The 19,482-nt window shown below is 44.1% G+C and overlaps 1 protein-coding gene across 2 annotated transcripts in view; it reads left to right on the top strand.

Annotated features, from left to right (window-relative positions):
* The window catches only part of TECRL (trans-2,3-enoyl-CoA reductase like), a 45,283-nt gene that overhangs the window by 8,137 nt on the left and 17,664 nt on the right, over positions 1-19,482 (top strand). Inside the window, exons 3-4 of one of the 2 annotated variants that reach the window (XM_048510331.1) lie at positions 2,022-2,066; positions 11,174-11,277. The exons of the other annotated variant lie outside the window; for it this stretch is intronic. Of the exons in view, the coding sequence (XP_048366288.1) occupies positions 2,022-2,066; positions 11,174-11,277 (149 nt within the window). The remainder of the gene's footprint in view (positions 1-2,021; positions 2,067-11,173; positions 11,278-19,482) is intronic. 2 annotated transcript variants of the gene reach the window in all.

Here is a 19,482-nt window from a genome sequence, read left to right as displayed (position 1 = left end):
GATAGCAAGTTAAAGATTATGACTGGACTAGCTAGCTTTTCTTCCACACACTGAACTACCATTTAATGGTGATTTTTTGCAAACTTCTTTATTTTATTGTATTTGGAATGCTTCTTTTTAGAAGCAGGAAAGAGTTAGAAAGACATCATTTTTTAAAATTAAAACATGTTTATTATCCCCAAGGCAGCACTCATTAAAAATATTATTTAAAATAGAACATTACAATAAAAATACATAAGCGATACCAGAACCAGAAATGAGGACTGTTAACCATCATTTCATGCATGCCAAATAAAGCAAAAAAGCCCTTATCCATAATCTGTGAATCAGACACAAGCCAAAACTCTGTGTTTTTCAATACAGACTACATGTATAATGCCATAAAGTCCACCCTCCAAAGAAGCAATACCGTATATACCGGCGTATAAGACGACTGGGTGTATAAGACGACCCCCCCACTTTTCCAGTTAAAATAAGGAAAAGTAGTCTTTACACATACAAAGATTTCCATTACTTTATTTAAAAATAACCTTCCTGCCAAACTATGACAGTTCAAGCTACAAAAAATATCCCTTTCAAAACTAAGCACTTGCAACTGAAATACTTCTTTTATTTTTTTCATTTGTAATTTTGAAAACTTTTATTTCTTCCCTTGGAGGAAGCACAGCAGAAGTTTCCACAATAAAAGGCACAAGTTCCTTCAGAAACAATTCCTCCTTTGTGGCAAAAAAAACTTTTTTAAAAGTCAAACTTCTAAAAAGAGATATTATTTTAGGAGACTAGAACTCCAAAGAACCTATTATTAGTTGTGCTCTGGTAACCGCTGCTGGCCATATAGCATTCCAAAATTCAGAATTTGGCAGAGATGGATTTTTCAAATCAGTTTGGTGTGGTGTTTAGAGTCTTGGACACTAAGCTTCAAATATGCACTCTGCCATGAATGAAAAATTGCTGAATGATTTTGGGCAAGTCACACACTCTCAGCCTAAATCTACATCACAAGATTGTTGTGAGGATAAAATGGAGAACAATGTACATTGCTTTGGCCCTCATTTGGTAGAAAGATGGTGTCTGCATGAAATAAGGAGTAAGCAAGCGAACAAACCATCAGTTCTAACTTGGCTTTGGGGGATGTAGGGGTGCGTCAGCGGACCCAGTAGAGCCTCAGAAAGTGCACAGGAATGCCTGCACCATCTGTCCCCTCCTGGGCGCACACGCACACCCATCACAAGACCCCTCTGACTCACGGGTCACAAGATGCCCCAGACAAAGGAGCTCCACAAGACCCCCAGGTGTGGATTGACCCAGACAGGAGCGTTTCCTCCCGCGATAAGCCCCAATGGAGTCATGGTGTGCAACCTTCTCCCGGCTCTCCCACCCTTCCCAAACCCATATAATAATAAAGGTGGCAGGGACCTTCGGCAGATTAGCCAGATCCACGGATCACGCTAGATCGCCACTGGCTTCTCTCCACCGGATCCTGATATCACTGCGTCTCGTCTCTTCATTGCGTCGTCCGTAATGACTTCAGGGGGACAAACACTAGCTGAAGTTTGCTCATCTGGATGCCCCTTGTGAACACTATTGCAAGGATGACAGTGGGAGAGGGGAGGACAGATCATCTGTAGGCTCCTGCCACCCATATATTGCAGGAAGAATAGAAACACATTTTCCAACATGAAGCTTAATCTCCAACCACAGCAGAGCACAACAGTAGGGTTCCCAACCTCCAAGTGGAACCCAGATACCTCCTGATATTACAACTGATCTCCAGATGACAGAGATCATTTCCCCTGGAGAAAATGGCTGCTTTGGAGAGTAGATCCCGTGGCTTTCTATCCTGCTGAACCCACTCCCCTTCCTAAATCTTGTCCTCCCCAATTTCCACTCCCAGATTCCCACGAATTTTCCAACCCTGAGCTGGCTTGTGACTGACCTAGCATGACCTGACTGACTGGATTTTATGCACTTGTCTTTTTTAAAAAATGCTCTGGAACCCAACATCTTGGTTCTCTGTGCAGGTCCTCAGTGGTATCCGTCTCGTGTCGGCCTGCGACTAGAACGCAGTAAGTGTTGCTTGTGTTTCAGAGAAATCAAAAACCTTTCTATATAAGACTGAATGTCAAGATGCTGGGCTGATTTCTGAGAATCAGCAGAGGCACTTTCCTTGTGGGGAATGAAGTTTTTCCTGATGCAAGAGATTTCCTCCACTGGAAGGAAGCATCTCCTCTAGCGCAACAGATGTACAGGATCTAACCCCAGTGGCAAAGGGCCAAGGGGTGGGGGGCGGGGGTGCATGGTGCACTGGGCACATGCCAACGCAGGGGCGTGGCGGGGGCACAGTATTGGAAGCATGTGTGCCCTGGGCACAGTTCCCCCTTGCTCCAGCCCTGTATAACCCTACATGAGAGGGAGGCTGTGGCTCAGTGGTTGAACATCTGTTTGACATTCAGAAGTTCTGAGGTTCAATCTCCAGCATCTTCAGTAGAAAGGTCCAGGGAGTGGATGATGTGCAGGAGCTTTTCCTGAAACCTCAGAGAGCAGCTGCAAGTCTGAGCAGACAATACTGATCTTGACGGACTGATTCATAGAATCACAGAGTTGGAAGGGACCTCAGGGGCCATCTAGTCCAACACCCTGTCATGCAGGAATACAAAATCAAAGCACTCCCTGACAGATGGGCATTCAGCCTGTTTAAAAACCTCCAAAGAAGGAAACTCCACCACTCTCCACCAGTGAATTACACTGTCAGACAGCTCTGACAGTCAGGAACTTTAGGTGGAATCTCTTTTCCTGCACCTTGAATCCATTACTCCATGTCCCAGTTTCTGAGGCAGCAGAAAACAAGCTTGCTCCATCTTCAACATGACATCAAACATTTAAGCATGACTAATGTCACCCCTTAACCTTCTATTCTCCAGACTAACCATACCCAGCTCCCTAAGTCACTCCTCATAGGGCTTGGATTCAAGACCTTTTACCATTTTGGTCACCCTCCTCTGGATCCATTCCAACTTCTCAATATCCTTCTTGTGTTGCAGTGCTCTGAACTGGATACAGTATTCCAGGTGAGCACTGACCAATGCAGAATAGAGAGGTAGTATTACAGACCTCAGTCTAGACACTATACTCCTACTTATACAGCCCAGAATTGCATTGGCTTTCTTAGCTGCCGCATCACACTGCTGACTCATGTTCAGCTTCTGGTCTCCTAAGACTCCCAGATCCCTTTCACATCTAGTATTGTCAAGCCAGGTGTAACCCATCTTATATCTATGTATTTCAATTTTTTCTGACTTATATTTATCTCTGTTGAAATGCATTTTGTTAGTTTTGACCCAGCTCTCTAATCTGTCCAGGTAGTTTTGAATTCTGATCTTGCCCTCTGGCATATTAGCTACCCCTCCTAATTTGGTGTTATCTTCAAATTTTATTAGCATGCCCTCTATTCCATCATCCAAGTCACTGATAAAAACATTGAATATCACAGAACCCTGTGGCACCCCACTAGTTGCTTCTCTCCAGGATGAAGATGAGCCATTGGTGAGCACCCTTTGGGTTTGGTCAGTCAACCATCCAACAGTAGAATTGTCTAGCCCATATTTTACCAGCTTCCTTGCAAAGATGTGAGGGGGGAACTTGCCAAGGGCCTCACTGAAATCAAGGTATGCTACATCCACAGCATTCCCTTTGCCTACCAAACTTCTTGTTACTCAAAATAAGAGATAAGATTAGTCTGGCATGAATTGTTTTTCAGAAACCAGTGTTGACTTTTAGTGATTATGGCATTCTCTTCTAAGTACTGACAGACTATTTAATGACAGACTCTATAATCTTTCCTGGTTTTGCTGTCATGCTGATTGAGTGATAATTCTTTGGGTCCTCTTTTTCCCCCTTTTTGAAGATGGGGACAACATTAGCCCTCCTTCAGTCTTCTGGGACTTCTCCTGTTCTCCAGGAGTTCTCAAAGGTTATAGCAAGTGGTTCTGAGATTATTTATGCCAGTTCTTTTAATACACTGGGATGTAGTTCATCAGGCCCTGGAGATTTGAATTCATTTAAAGTAGCCAGATATTCCTGTTCTATCTCTTTATTCTGTGCTGAATTTCCCCTATTGTATCTTCTTTTCCATTTTCCCATGGTTGAGAATTGATTTCCTTTTGGGAAAAGACTATGGCCGTTTCCGCGCGAGCGGCTGGAATCGGCAGCTTCGCGCCCGACCGGCAGGGTCGCGGAGGCGGTCAGGCGGGCAGCGGCATGCGCGCCGGCGCTCGCGATGACTGCTTAATTCCCTGGGCCTCGTGGTCGCCGAAAGCCTGATGGTTGACCCTGGCCCCGCGCGCCTGCTCGAGCGGCGCAGGGCAGGGTAAGGTCCCTCAGGCCTCAGCGACGCCGAGGCCCAGGGACAAGGTGAAAGTGCCGGGTCGGAGGCTGTTGAAGCCGCTGCCGTTCGCTCGGCAGCGGCTTCATGGCGCCGTATTCCCAAAAGAACGCTTCTTAGCGTTTTCGGAATATGCCGGCTGCAGGCCAGCCGGGCGGCGCGCGGCGGCGCTGCAGCTGCGCCGCCCGTGCGATGGCAGCCTGGAGACGGCGTTTTTACCGTCTCCAGGCCATCATTTTCCGCCCGTGCGGAAACGGCCTGAGGCAAAGAAGGTGTTGAGTAGTTCTGCTTTTTCTCCATCCCCTCTTAGAATTTTGCCATCTCCATGTAGTGACCCTTTTTCTTTCTTTTGCTATGAACATAAAAAAAAGGCCCTTTTTATTGTTTGAAACCTCTCCTGCAATCCTGAGCTCATTCTGAGCTTTAGGTTTCTGACTTTCTCCCAACACATCCTGGCTATTTGTTTGAATTCCTCTTTGGCGATTCCCTCCTTTTTCGATTTCTTGTACATGTCTCTTTTCAATCTCAGCTCAGTGGAAAGTTCTTTAGACATCCATGCTGGTTTCCTTAAATACCTCTCCTCATTGAAACTGTTTCAAATTCTGCCTTCAAGATTTCACTTTTAAGGAACTCTCTTCCATGATCCACTCCTTCCTTTTTTTTAGTATTCTTAACCATGGAATCACATCCAGTAGTTTCCTAAGTTTACTAAAGTCAGCTTTCTTAAAATCTAGAGTGCATGTCTGATTACACTTGGCATCCCCTTTTCACTGTATAACAAACTCCAGGAAAACATGATCACTCCCACCTAAGGATCCTATCACTTCCACCCCATTAACCAGGTCATCATTGTTGGTTGGGACTGCTCTAAAATAGTCAATCCCCCTTATTCCACCTTCTGGTCCATGAAATTGCCTGTGTGGCAAAGTGAGAAAATTGTTGGTCCTTATAGTCTTGGCAGAGTTTTACTTCTAACAAATATCAGAATAACTGAAATTTCCCATTACTGCTACTTCTCTCCTTTGTGAAAGTTTCACCATCTGATCCAGGAAGGCATCGTCCAGCTCTTCTACTCCCACAATGAGATCACTGTTGTTTCTCCCCCCCCTTAATTTTTACCCAGATGCTGTCAACCTGGCTTCCAGGCTTTAAATCATGGACCTCCTCACAAATATAATAATCTCTGAAATTTAATGCTACTCCTTCTCCTTTCCTAGTTGGTCTATTTCTCTGAAATAGGTTATACCCCTCAAGTGTTACATTCCAATCATGAGACTCATCCCACCAGGTTTCCTATTGTGTCATATTTGCTTTGCCATGTTAAGAGCTCAAGTTCATCTTGTGTATTTCCCATGCTCTGTGCATTCATGTAGAGACATCTAAGACCATGGTTCATTCCCCCTGGCTACTTGTTTAAGATTATTTTCCTCCCACTGTTGGATTCTTAAACTATTCACTTAGTTCTCTCTACAACCTTCGGACTATTATCTCTAGCACTTGATGAACTCTTGTCCTCCTGAATCAGGTCTCCCTCCCTTACAGTTTATGTTGGTAAATCTCTCCTCAGAGACCTTACCATTGCACAATGAACAACGCGCTTTCGTAAGCTTTAGTACAGCAGAGTAAAGCAGATCCCTCAAGCGTGCGTGTCAGCTTAGGCACAAAGAAAACATGGAGTCACTTGTGGTTTCCAATTTAATCAAAAGGGTATTTATTAGTGAACTCCATTCTGGATAGAAAGGTAGGTAGATAGGTTCACTAAACTATTCTTTTTAAAATAATTTTTTATTGATATTTTGGATCATTTCTTGTTTATGCTTTACAACATTTTATAGCATCCTTTTTTCCCACCCCATCACTAAACTATTCTAATCTAGCTGGATGGAGATGGATGCACGGGGCACTCATCCTCCATCTAGGCATGGTGGAGTAAGATGGAGAAGTGTGTGAGAAGAAGGCGGAAGGAAGGAAGTCCCTGAGAATAGCAATCTAAGATCAAAGGCTCTTTACTCTATCAAAGCCAGGATGATAAAGGTGTCAATCCCTAGGTCCCTATCTAGTAAAAACCCCTCTGTGGGTTGAGGCAGGAAACAGCATTAATTCCTTCACTTCCAACACTCCCTCTCGATGTTTCATGACTCAAATAGTCAGGTTTATCTTGCTTCTAAGTTCTTCAAAATGGGGTCTTGGCAGGAGCTTAGTGAGAACATCTGCAACCATCTCAGTAGTGTGGCAGCAGATCAGTTGAATCACACCGTCCTTTTGCAGCTTTCTCACTAGATGGTGCTTCACATCAATATGTTTGGTTTGTTTCTTTGCATCTTCTTTGGAAAGTCGAATGCAGCCTTGATTGGTTGTCTTCATAAACTGGTATGAGTTGTGGTGTGTCTAAGCCTAAATCTGTTAGTAGCTGGCACAGCCACTTTAACTCTTGACAACCATGTGCAGCAGACACATGTTCTGCTTCTGTGGTGGATGATGCTATTATTTCCTGTTTGGTGCTTGACCAACTAATAGGACCATCTCCTAAGAAAATTATGTGACCACTGGCAGATTTTCTCTCTTTTGGTTCTCCACCCCAGTCAGCATCAATATAAGCCTTTAGTGTAGCATCAGTAGTGGCAGGTAGTTTAAAAGTGTGCACTACCTTTCAGGTATCTAACAAGTCTCTTAATTATTTATTTTTATTTTTATTTATTTATTGTTTCGTCTCATATACCGCCCGATCCCCAAAGGGCTCCGGGCGGTGAACAGCAAAGGTTCAGAGACAAGCAGTAGCAAATCACACATACACTATAAATACATAGGCTCCATCTCATGTCAACAATAAAATAACCAGCAAAAACAGATTAATACATAAAAACAGGCGTCCATTTCATTTCTACACCTATGGAAATGAACTATGCAAAACAGAAAGATCTAACAGAACCACTTGCTGATAACACCAAATGCAGAGAATCTTTAGGCAATAAGTACACTAACCAGACCAGATATAGCAACAGCAGTTGGTTTGTTGTGCAGAAAGACTGCTACAGCCACAGTTAAAGATTGGAATGTAGGGAACTGTCATCTGCTGTTCGATGCCTTCCTGTCTCATGAAGTCCTGCATCGCCTTGGATACAAATTCTCCTGCCCCTCTGTTCTCAAGACTTGAAGATTGCGCTGGAACTTGTTTCTGGCCATTCTGGCATAATCTTTCTGCCTGTCCAACTTCCGTGCTTGCATGACCGAGCAAGGTGTGCCTCACTCGTTTCAGGGTCAGTTTCTGGGTCAGACTCATCTCCTGATCCATAGTCAAAATCATCTTGTTGATTTACATTATACAATCCTTTCACTTTGGTAGCTACAAAACACAACTCATCATTCTTTGTAATAAAGCACTGTCCATTTTTTAAAAGAAATTCACAACCTTCATCTTCTAGTTTATATACAGACAGTAAAGATCTGGCAAAGTATGGCAAATAGAGAACATTTTCCATATGAAATTCATTAACTGATTCATCGAGTAATCTGCAAAAAATAGATCCACATCCTTGTTTCCTTGCTATCAAGTAAGAGTCATTTCCCACAAACACCTTTTTCTCTGGAATGTCATATAAGTCCTTAAAAAAGCTTATCTTATTACATATATTCACAGTTGATCCACTATCTATGATAAAGGTGCCTTCATTTTCCATTATATTTACTGCATATTTACTTCTGTTCCCCTTAGCAGGGAGTCCCCTGCCGCCACCACACATCTCCTCTGGGGTTTTGCAGGGGCCATTCCATGGGCTGAACTTTCTTTCACTCACACATTCTCCAAGGGCTGACTGTCGCTCATGTGCCCATTCCTTATCCTCCCTTACAGGAAAGAACTCCAAATCAGTTCTGTAGCTTCAAACTACATAATGCTGTCTGGTCCCTCTACTTCAATGTGTTGCATTCCTGCAACTGCCGCCCTCCTGTGTTTGAGAGCTTCCCTCCTCCTCAGAGAGATCTCTGGTGTGTTCTCCATCCAGTACCTTCTGCTCCACTCTGTCCAGGAAATCCTCATTCTTCTTATCAGGCTGAAGAGCATAGTCTTGCACCTCAAGCTGCTGGCCCTTATTTTCCAAGAGAGCAACCAACTTGCACTTGCTGCAGGTGTAGCTACACACATCCTCTGGCACCCCCCCCCCCCAAACCCATAGCTGTTGCAGGTGACTACAGCAATTCCCTGACCATCCATATTTAGGAGACTTAAATAATACAGAAACAGATCTATGGACCTCCCTTTCTAACCCCCTCCCCCCAAAAAATGATGCAGTATAAGGCAGTTTCATGGGAGCTATAGTTTTTAAGAACCCTGCTACAAGTTCCAAAAAACATTTCCAACTCATGGGCCCTTTCCGCACGGGCCATTAACAGCGCCCTGGGGACGGCAAAAACGCACAGGGGGCGCAGCTGCTGCGCAGTCGCGGCGCGAAGCAGCCGTTTTCCGACCTCGCTTCCCCAGCGAGGTTTACGGAAAACGGCGGCTTCGAGCCGCTGCCGTGCGAACGGCAGCGGATCAAAGGCGCCATCCCTCCCCCCTCTGACCGGTCGACCTAGCGTCTCTGCGGCCGTCCGGTGCATCACCAAGGCCTAGGGACATGCCCCTCCTGCCCTGCGCGACCGCTCTGGCGTCGCAGGGCAGGGGGGCGTGTCCCCAGGCCTCGGCGATGCACCGAACAGCTGCAGAGATGGTAGATCGACCGGGCAATGGCGCTCAGTGGTGCCGTCTTCCCAGTGGTTTCTGGGACCGTTCATGCAAACGGTCCTAGGGGGGTTGGGTCGGCATCATGTACGCCGACCCAACCCCCATCGTGGCCGTGCGGAAATGGCCATGGATAAGGCTTGAAACTGGGATGTTAAAAATTGAAGCCCTGATCTGCTTACGATCAATCACGAAATGGCTCGGCTGCTTTCACAGTCCTCAAGGTCTTCTTCCCCTGATCCTCCAGGATAATTTTCTGCCCAGCTGGCAAAAGTCAGTTCAAACTTCCATACAGCAGATGGGATTCTCAGCAGAAACTCTCATAGCCATAGGAGCTGAAAGGGCCCGTATACTAGTCAAACAAAAACATTCTGACATAGGGAGACAAACAGACTTACAGAAGTGCCCTAAATTCTTTGCACATTTCCTTGAACAAATTCCTTGAACATTTAAGATGGCAAGTTAGTACAGCACCATATCTGTTCTTTTTAGAAAATAGCAACACGAGAAGGGAGCAGCAGTGGCGTAGGACGTTAAGAGCTCGTGTATCTAATCTGGAGGAACCGGGTTTGATTCCCAGCTCTGCCACCTGAGCTGTGGAGGGTTATCTGGGGAATTCAGATTAGCCTGTACACTCCCACACACGCCAGCTGGGTGACCTTGGGCTAGTCACAGCTTTTCGGAGCTCTCTCAGCCCCACCCACCTCACAGGGTGTTTGTTGTGAGGGGGGAAGGGCAAGGAGATTGTAAGCCCCTTTGAGTCGCCTGCAGGAGAGAAAGGGGGGATATAAATCCAAACTCTTCTTCTTCTTCTTTTACATTGGCCGGATTCAACTCTCTTCCCTCCTTACTGCTAGAGGGAAAATATAAGAAAGTTCCTTATGAAAAAAGGCTTTGCCCCTGCCCCCTAGGCGAAATTGACACTATTGACCGTATGTTTTTTAAATGCCCCATGTACGAACAGCCCCAAAAGGAAATTCTGAGTCCTGCCCTGTCTGACTTAACTAGCCTAAATCACAAAGATTTACTGGAATATACATTGTCGAGCAGAAACCAGAACATCCCATGGGAAACAGCCTATTTCTGCGCATTGATCTGTAAATATAAAAAGAGATATTCTGTGGCCAAATTGTCGAGGGGAGGGAAGATTAGATCAGCTCAACTTTTAGATGACATGGCTGGAAGTCCAGCCTTTTAGTCAGTCCTTATAGGCTTCCTTTTTAGCAAATATTGTATGAGTCTTTTATACTTAAATTTGTATCTCTGTTCCAATCATTGTATTTTTACTTAATGTATCACAATTTAGGTGTAACGGGATTTCAAACATAAGTCACTGAAAATTTTTTTATATAAATTATTTAATTCCCATGAACATACTCTGTTAGCAATATAGACTATGTACTATCTCTGACCTGTGTTTTATTGTTGCTGAATTGTGTATTTTTGTTTTGTTCTTCTGGTCATTGACCATAAATAAATGATTTGGATTTTGTATGGTGGGGGTTTTTTGAAAAAAAATCAGCATTGACTACACTGGAATTTATTTATGCTCATGACAAAGAAAGTGTGCAGATTTTTTTTCCTGATGCATATATTTCATTGCCCAAAATTAGTTTTGCCGGAAGACATGAAGAAGAGGTGATAGTCAAGGATTAGACTTCCATCTGAATGCTGTTCAGTTAATCCCCAACGTTTTTGTGGCAATTGGTGGTCCAGAGGACAAAACTTGAGGTTGTTAGTAACTGAACCCGAGTGAATGTGACCCTGTGCTTAAATTTGGATTAAAATGTTGTGCGAGAACTGGGCTTCATACACAGCAGCTGGCCAAAAAGGTAGTAGGGAAACAAGTTCATTGAAATCCTTAATTGCTCTCTGTGCACGAAGGGAGGAGGAAGGACAGCCAAAGAAGCAAGCCACGTTCTTGCACCTCATAGCAACTGCATTTCAATGTGACATCCAAATGAAGCCAATTTGATTTCTGGTATTAGAAATTCCCTTGAAATTGGACCATTCTGAACATATGAACACCAAGTTGATGTTATTTGTCACCAGTTCTTCCTTCTTGGTTCTTCTAGATGGGTCCTATTTGAAAGATTCTGTCAACATAAAAAGCCTTGCGGCCTCTTCTATCATTACGCTGTATTTCACAGACATGGGCCAACAGGTCAGCTGGATGACAGTAAGTTTGACCTGTGGAAAACACACCCACAGGTGAAAGTTATCCTTTCTTATGTGAACCTTCACACATTCTTATCCTTTAAGTGCACAATGACCCAGGAGATCATAGGGACAGAGCTGAAATATCCATGCCAGAGTTTCCATTCCACTGTGGATTTTTGGTGGTTTGAAACTAAAATAATCGTAGTTATCAGGCCTACCTCAGACCTCAGGTTGCTCACAGCAGTGCCTTGTAATAAGAGCAGCATTCTGTTTCCCAGGATAGAAGTCTGAGACAGCATTCCCAAAGGCTTCTCCAGGGACTTAGTGATAAGATTAGGCTTGAATTTTAATTTAATGGGATCAAGTTAAGATTGCCAGTATCCAAGTGGGTCAACCATAATGAAAGTGGGGTAGGTTGCTCAAGGGTTAACCATCCAAAAAGCACCTATATGGCTACTGTTAATAATGTACCAATGTCTCTAATATTCAATATGCATATACTCAAACAATTACAAATAAGCTTTTATACTGTTTAACAAAAACAAGATCTACACAGGCTTATTACAAAGAAACATAAACCAAATAGTCCCTCTACAAAGGGCTCACAACAAAATTAACATTAAACAATATCCACATGGGCTGTCATTCCCTGGTTGTTGAATGACTTCGTATACCTTCACAATGGTCCATTATCCTGTGTAATATTTAAAATAATCATTGTCAAAACAATTTTCAGACACAATATATTAATATCACAAAGTGAATGGAATTAAACCTACTAGCAGTCTTTCAAAGAAATTCTTTTCAAAATAGGCTACACAAAATCGGGGTTTTTTTGGGGGGGGGGCTTATTTTGCTTAGCTATACAAGAGCTGGCTCTCCTAAAAAACCAAAAAACATAAAGGTTATATCACTATAGGAGTTCACTATTGTGAAAACACTCCTCAAGGAAAATTATTATAATAACAAGGGAAGAATTTGCCAGGGTAGAGACTCTGGTCTGTCACTCTGCTCTGGTCTTAATGCCTTCTATTGAGAACCCCTGTTGCCCAAGACTATCTGGCCCCTTCCGCACACGCAAAATAATGTGTTTTCAAACCACTTTCACAACTGTTTGCAAGTGGATTTTGCTATTCCGCACAGCTTCAAAGAGCACTGAAAGCAGGGTGCATGTGCGGAATGAGCCTCTGGTTAAATGACTCAGGCATAATCACTCATTAGCCAACACTCTCACTACTTAAAGTACCAGTCAAACAGAAAAGAGAGAGAGAGAGAGAAAATACCCAGTTCAAAGAAAGAATGTCCAGTTTACAAAAAACCAGAGTAGTCCAAATTTTGGTTGAGTCCAAAGAGAGAGGAACTGGACTGCAGTCTGAAGACAAATCGGGCCTCGAGTTGGAGAAGCTTCCTCTTCAAATTGGCAGCAGTGTCAACTGGATCAAGAACTGCGAGAGCAATCACTCTGAAAGAAATGTTCAACCATAGGTGCTTCCATCACAGCATTTCTGACCCTTGAAATGTGCTCCAAAACTCCAATTTTTAATGTGCCAGATGTTTCTGGATATGTATATATACATTCCTGGATATCCTAAATGACTGTGGCTTAGAGCAGATGGCTGTGGAACCAACCAGGGGAGAGGTGATCCTAGATCTAATTATATGAGGCAACCAGGACCTGGTGCAGGAAGTCAGTGTTGTTGAGCCAATAGGGAACAGCAACCACAATTCTGTCAGATTCATTATCTCTGCATGCGAACACATGACAACTACTAATGTAGTTACATTTGCCTTCAGAAAGGGAAATTTCTCAACGATGAGGGGGATAGTACACAGGAAGCTAAAAGGGAAAATCAAGAGAGTCAAAACTGTCCAAGATGCTTGGAGGTTATTTAAAAACTTGGATTATAAAGAAGCTCCAGCTGGGAATGTGTTCACTCAGGTTAGGAAAGGCAGCGCCCAGTCTAAAAGAAAGCCACCATGGTTAACAAAGGGAGGTTGAAAATTATTATTAGAAAAAAAAAGATGTATTTTAGAAAATGGAAGTCCAGTTTTACTAGATGAAGAATATAAGGAGAGAGGAACACAAATGGTGGCAAAAAAGAAAACTAAGAAGTTAGCTGTAGGGAGGGAAAAAAAAAAAGGTTTATAGCAGGAATGCATGTGGCTTGCGAACCAGCAACAAACAGTTCTTCAAATTACACATCAAAAAAATTAAAGGAAGCCAGCTAGGGAAGTGGTAGGCCCATTAGATGACAAAGGAACAAAAGGCGTGCTAAAAGATGACAGGGAGATTGAAAAGAAGCTGAATGAATTCTTTGCACCTGTCTTCACCCAAGAGGAAGTGTGAGGGAAAATTCACCTGCACCTGAACCAAGCTTCTTAGGGAAGCCGAATCCAAGGAACTAGTTAGAAGGAATAGTGGTAGAGCAAGAGGAAGAGCGTTCTGGCGGCCATTGATAAACTAAATGCTACCAAATCCCTGGCCCCAGATTGCATTTACACCTAAGAGTTCTTAAAAGAAGCTCAATCATTAAAATTGCTGATGTTCTCACTTTAATATGCAACTTGTATCCCTGAAATGCGGAAACCTCACATTCACTGAAGGCTACTGGAGAGATGGCCAATGTCACCACCAATCCTTTAAGAAAAGAGGTGTCTAGGGGGGACCCAGTAAATTACACAGAGCCAGTCAGTTTGACATCTGTTCCTGGTAAATTAGTAGAATCTATCATTAAAGACTAAAATTATTAAACATGGCCAAGAAAGAAAGCAAGGAACCTGCTGAGGAGAGAGTCAGCATGTGGCTTTTGCAGATCTGAGAGAACCCTGTCTTACAAACTTACTACAGAGTTTCTTTTGAGGGTGTAAAACAGGCAGAGTGGATAAGGGGAACCAGTGGACATTGTGTACTTGGATTTCCAAAAGGCTTTTTGACAAGGGGTTCCTCCACCAAGAGACTGTTGAGAAAACTCAGCAATTAAGAGAATAAGAGGAAGTCCTCCTATGGATTAAAAACTGGTTGAGGAACAGGAAACAAAGGGTGGGTATAAATGGGAAGTTCTCACAATGGAGAGATGTCGGGAGAGGTGTCCCCCACGGATCCCGGTTTACTGGGATTACAGTGCTCCTTTAACCTATTCATAAATAAACCTACAGGAGAAGTAGGAGGTGGGTAGCATGGTTTGGTAGCCAAGTTTGCAGATGATACCAAATTAGCTGCTCTTGAGAGGTGGTTGAGAACCGCAAAAGGATTTCTTGAAAGAGCTCCAAGCGGACCTTGATAAGAGTGAGTTGGGGTGGGCTAAGAACATGGCAAATGCAGTTCAATGTAGCAAAATGTAAGAAAGTGATGCACATAGGGGCAAAAAATCCAAACTTCTACAAGGGGTCCAGTGCTATCAGTCACAGACCAGGAAAGGGATTTAGGCAAGTGCTTAGTTGGTTGATATGGGTTTCATGGGAATGTCAACTCAAGTGCATGGCAGCTATTGAAAAAGGCAGAGCAGCTCTATACTAGGGATAATTAAAGGAAAGGAATTGATAATAAAACTGCAAGATTGTCAGCCTTGCCCTTGCCATATAAAGCTGTGGATGCGACTGCACTTGGAGGTACTGTGTTTTGCACAAGATTCTGGTGCATACATCTCAAAAGGATATCGAAGAGAGATAGAAAAAAGAAGGATTCAGAGAAAGGAGGCAACAAGGATGATTAAAGGGAGTTGGAGCACCTTCCTTATGAGGAGGAGAGCTGCAAGCGTTTGAGACTCACTTTGGTTGGGAGAGAGGAGACATCTGAGGGGAATATAAATGATTGAAGTCCTATAAAATTATGCATGTGGGGTAGAAAAAATGTTGACAGAGAGAAATTTTTCTCTCTTTCTCCACAATCTACTAAAACCAGGAGGGGCATACGTTGAGAAAATACTGGGGGAAAGAATTAGGACCCTAATGAAAGGAAGCACTTCTTCATGCACAAATGTGTGAGGTGGTGTTTGGAATATGCTACTACAGAGAGGTGGTGATGGCCACTAACCTGGAATGTAGCTTTAAAAAAAGGGAGACTTGGACAGATTTATGGAAGAGAGTCGATCTATGGCTACCAATCTTGATCCTCCTTGATCTCAGATTGCAAATGCCTTAGCAGACCAGGTGCTCGGTAGCAGCAGCAACAGAAGGCCATTGCTTTCACATCCTGCATGTGAGCTCCCAAAGGCACCTGGTGGGCCATTGCGAGTAGCAGAGTGCTGAACTAGATGGACTCTGGTCTGATCCAGCAGGCTAGTTCTTATGTTCTTATTTTCTTATGTTCCCCAATGTAATTTTTCCCACATTCACAGGTTATTAAGTACAAGGTGAGTAGAATTACAACTGGAAAATCGAGTCAACTTCTGAGTAAAATTCAAAGAATCTATTTTCACTCCTTTACATTCAGTTGCTAGTGTTCAGATATAGTGGCACTTTTCCTAATAGGTTTCCTAATATCAGTTCTAACGAGGCTATTGCCCAAAGATCTGAACTTTCTAAGTCCTAACAGAGGCAATTGCTGTCATTCAGGTAAGTCTGATATGACTGACCATGATTTAAATAATTGTAGGAAAACCCATTGCAGGGGGTGGGGTGGGGTGGGGTGGGGGGATGCAATGGGCCCTAGCAAAGGGTTGAGGAGGAAGCATCTCCCCAGGCAATGGGTTTCTGTGGGGCTGCAGCCAGGCAGAGAAATGGGAAGACTGGCGGCAGGCTCAGCAGGGCAGCTGGAGTGGGGGAGGGTGGAGTGGGGAGGCTTGGGGTGGAGGAAGGATGGAAGATGTGGCTGGGAGGGGGAAAGGTAGGGTAGGGGGTGGAATGGCAAGATGATTGGGAGAGAGTTGAATGGAAAGGATTGGGGTGGAGGAGGGTCTGAAGATGTGGCTTGGGTAGGGCAAGTTGAAGGGATGGTTGGGGTGGGGTGGGGAAGGCCTGGGGGCCCCAATCTTGCATGCTGGAATCAGTGCACGCTGAGTCCAATAGGCAGGACTGCCCCCCCTCCTTTGCCGAGGCTTATGAGCCTCTGGAATTGTAAGATGGTTTTCCTAATCCTACCACCAATACCTGGATGTAAGAAGCAGCTTTAAATCCTGTTGCACCTCACAGGTGGTTTAGCCTATCAGCCAATTCTGATTTCTCTGGCTTTCTTAATAATATGTATGAGGTAACCTCAGTTAAAAAGGTTCACTTCCTACTTCCTTCCTGAGAGGGGAGTTTCTTTTTGCCCATAGAAAGATCCCACAGGACAGGTTGCTTTTAAGATGGTAAGGATGACATGACTTAGAGTGGAAGTAGGAATTTCCATTCCTTGGAAAGGTAGGAATTTCCATTCCATCCCTCCTCCACTCCGTTCCTTTCAATAACTCTTAACATCAAGTCCAAATAAGGTATTTGTCTCAAATCATAGTTACCATAAGAGAACAATCCCTCCCCTGGGTCGCCCAATGGTGTCCAATATTGGTTCCCTATTTGAACAATTAGCTAAATTCATTGATTTTGAAAGATATCCCTTCGTTTATTTGGGACAGTAATGATTTTATTTCTAAAGTGGAGGGGACTTATATCCTACCTATGTCAGAGCTGCTGTACAGTATTTTTTTTTTAGAACTTAAAGCAGATTTGAGCCCACCACCCCACTTTATTTTGGACCTATTAGCTGTCATTCTGGAGCATACTTTTTTAAAAATATGAAATATTACAAGCAGAATTGTGGCATTGCAATTGGGCCAACCATGGGTCCTTCGCTTGTCTACTGGATTCCTGAAGCCAACTGCTCTACCATCTCTACGTATCTCTGCAGGCTTCAGGAAGACACTCCCGTGACAGAGTTCTGCTACATAAAGTTTCCTCCACACAGAAAACTTACACTGCTTTTACCCCAATATGCTAATGTTCTCAGTGCAGGGATGTTTAAAAATGTTGTGTCATTCAGTCATGTGAGACTCTACTTCTAGTCCAGGTGGCATACTTCTGACCACAGGTGGACCCTTTCATTTAGGGCACATATGGATGAAATGAAGATCACATTCTCATTCCATATTTAAAAAGCAATTTATAGGGCTGCATTTCCTCAATTTGCCACTGGATTTCTAACTTAATATGTCCTTGGTTGTGGTGGTTTTTCTGGGCTGTGTGGCCATGGTACACACCATGGCTTCACAGCCCGGAGGGCCCATCGCGGCCAGTTGAGTCCAGCCGTGAAAGAAAAAAAAAAGCTTGCCTACTGCCTCTACACGGCAAGGTTAGAGGAAGCATTTATCATGGATCCCTCCAGCCCATCTTTTGAGAAAATTTTGTTGTACAAATACTTCGTTGATGACCTTTCCTTTATCTTTAAGGATTTAAGCCAGGCTGATGCATTTCTTGAATGGTTGAACAGTTTACCTCCTACCATTAAATGTCCTGGTAACTATGATTTGAAACAAATGCCTCATTTGGACTTGTCTGGGGTGCTTTACCTTCCACTAACACCGGCCACTCCAGATGCTTTTATATGTCCAGCTTCCACCAAAGCACTTTGCTGTCCTGCATTTTTAACACAGTCAAGTCAGGGCAGTTTTCTCAGGGGTCAATTCCTATGTAGTGCCAGTGGACATAGGCTGAGATGCCCAAGGTCAGGGGAAAACAAACCTTGTGGGGGTCGAGAGAGACAAGTGGCAGAGACCCCAGCAGAGAAAGGCTGGACAGCTCCCAGAGGTGAAGCTGTGTTTGGCAACCTCCGGACGGGGGCTGGAGAATTACAACTGGTCTCTAGATGATCTGCAAGTCCTGAAATCCTTCTGGAACTGAAGCTGATCTCTGGACTACAGAGATCAGTTCCCCTGGAGAAAAATGGCTTGCTTTTGGAGGGTGGAGCCTTATGGTGTTATACACCACGGAGCTCCCTTCCCTCTCCTCCACAAATCCCACCCTCCCCAGACTCTATCTCCCAAATCTCCAGGAATTTCCCAGGTCAGAGTTGGCAACTCCAGGTAATATTTTGGTGAGCTGGGGTGTTGGTGGCATCGGTTCCCTGGGACCAGTTGCTGGGTCACCTGTCAGGGTCTGTTATGCTGAGTTCTTTGGAAGACACGTCTCCTGGGAGATGTTGGGGCCTGGCTGTCCAGAATCCTTGTTTGACACCCATCTCCTGACTTTCTCTGACAGATCTGAGGTCAGAATGTTGCCTTAATATAACCTGAAATGCAGAGTCACTGTCACTATAAATTGAACTGCTGACATCACAGTAACCATCTGAGCAGATGATGCTTGCAGCATAATCTGAAGATTATCTCTGGTGTTCATGGAATCAAGATTTGATAAACATTCTTTACTCTTGTTGTACCATATATAAATAGAAGACAGACAGAAGCATATTAAGCATGCAGTACATTTTGTATGAGTTAGGCCTGGACTCTTTTGTACTCCAGTTTCATGGTTTAAGAAATTAAATCCCCTTGCTTTAGACAATATACGGAGCAGCTGTTTTTTCTCGTTATTACTTTTTAAAAAATCATTCATCTATCCTGTTTATACCAAGAAGCAATTTTAATTATTTTCTGTTCTTGCCTTTACTTGGTTGTGTAACTAACAGCTCAATCCATGGAGTGCAGGTGCTGGAGGATGTGAGTTGGCACAAGGGAGGAGCAGCGGCAGAGCCATGGCAGCACCACAGCCCAGTTGCATGGACTGGCTCCAGAGCCAAAGAGCCATGGGTGGGCCTGATGCTAGTTGACTGTCTGAGCTCTTTCCAACTGGGGATGCTTACTTGAGTAGGTGCAAAAGTTACACCTCTCAAAAACGTGGCCTAGTTCATAAGGCCCCAAATGGCACCCCTGTGGATGCACCCCACTCCCAAAGTGCCAAAGCACTCCAGATGCTGGCCAGACTTTCTGACCAATGGAGAGGTCCCAGGTGTTGACCAAGCATCCCCCAAACCTCTCCCTCCCTTGTGGCCTTCTTTGAGAATATGTTGAGGTCATCCCTCCTCCCCGTCCTTTCCTTTGCCCAGCCCCGCTTCCCTGCCCCCGGGCTGCCTTCTGCATCTCACTCCCTGCATCTCACTCACTCCCTTCAGCTGCACCATCCTCAGACATAGCGCGCCTCCCCCTGCCAATTGTGCTGCCTGTCGCTTTTCCATGGAGTCTTGCCAAAGTTTTCCAAGGACATTATTAGTGTTTCCTAATTTCCCCCCTCACATTTATGCTATCCATGTTGTAAA

This window comes from Sphaerodactylus townsendi, linkage group LG11 (genome assembly GCF_021028975.2).
Source record: "Sphaerodactylus townsendi isolate TG3544 linkage group LG11, MPM_Stown_v2.3, whole genome shotgun sequence".
NCBI lineage: Eukaryota > Metazoa > Chordata > Lepidosauria > Squamata > Sphaerodactylidae > Sphaerodactylus > Sphaerodactylus townsendi.
Note: the sequence above shows the minus strand (reverse complement) of the source record. Positions and strands in the feature narration are given on the sequence as shown.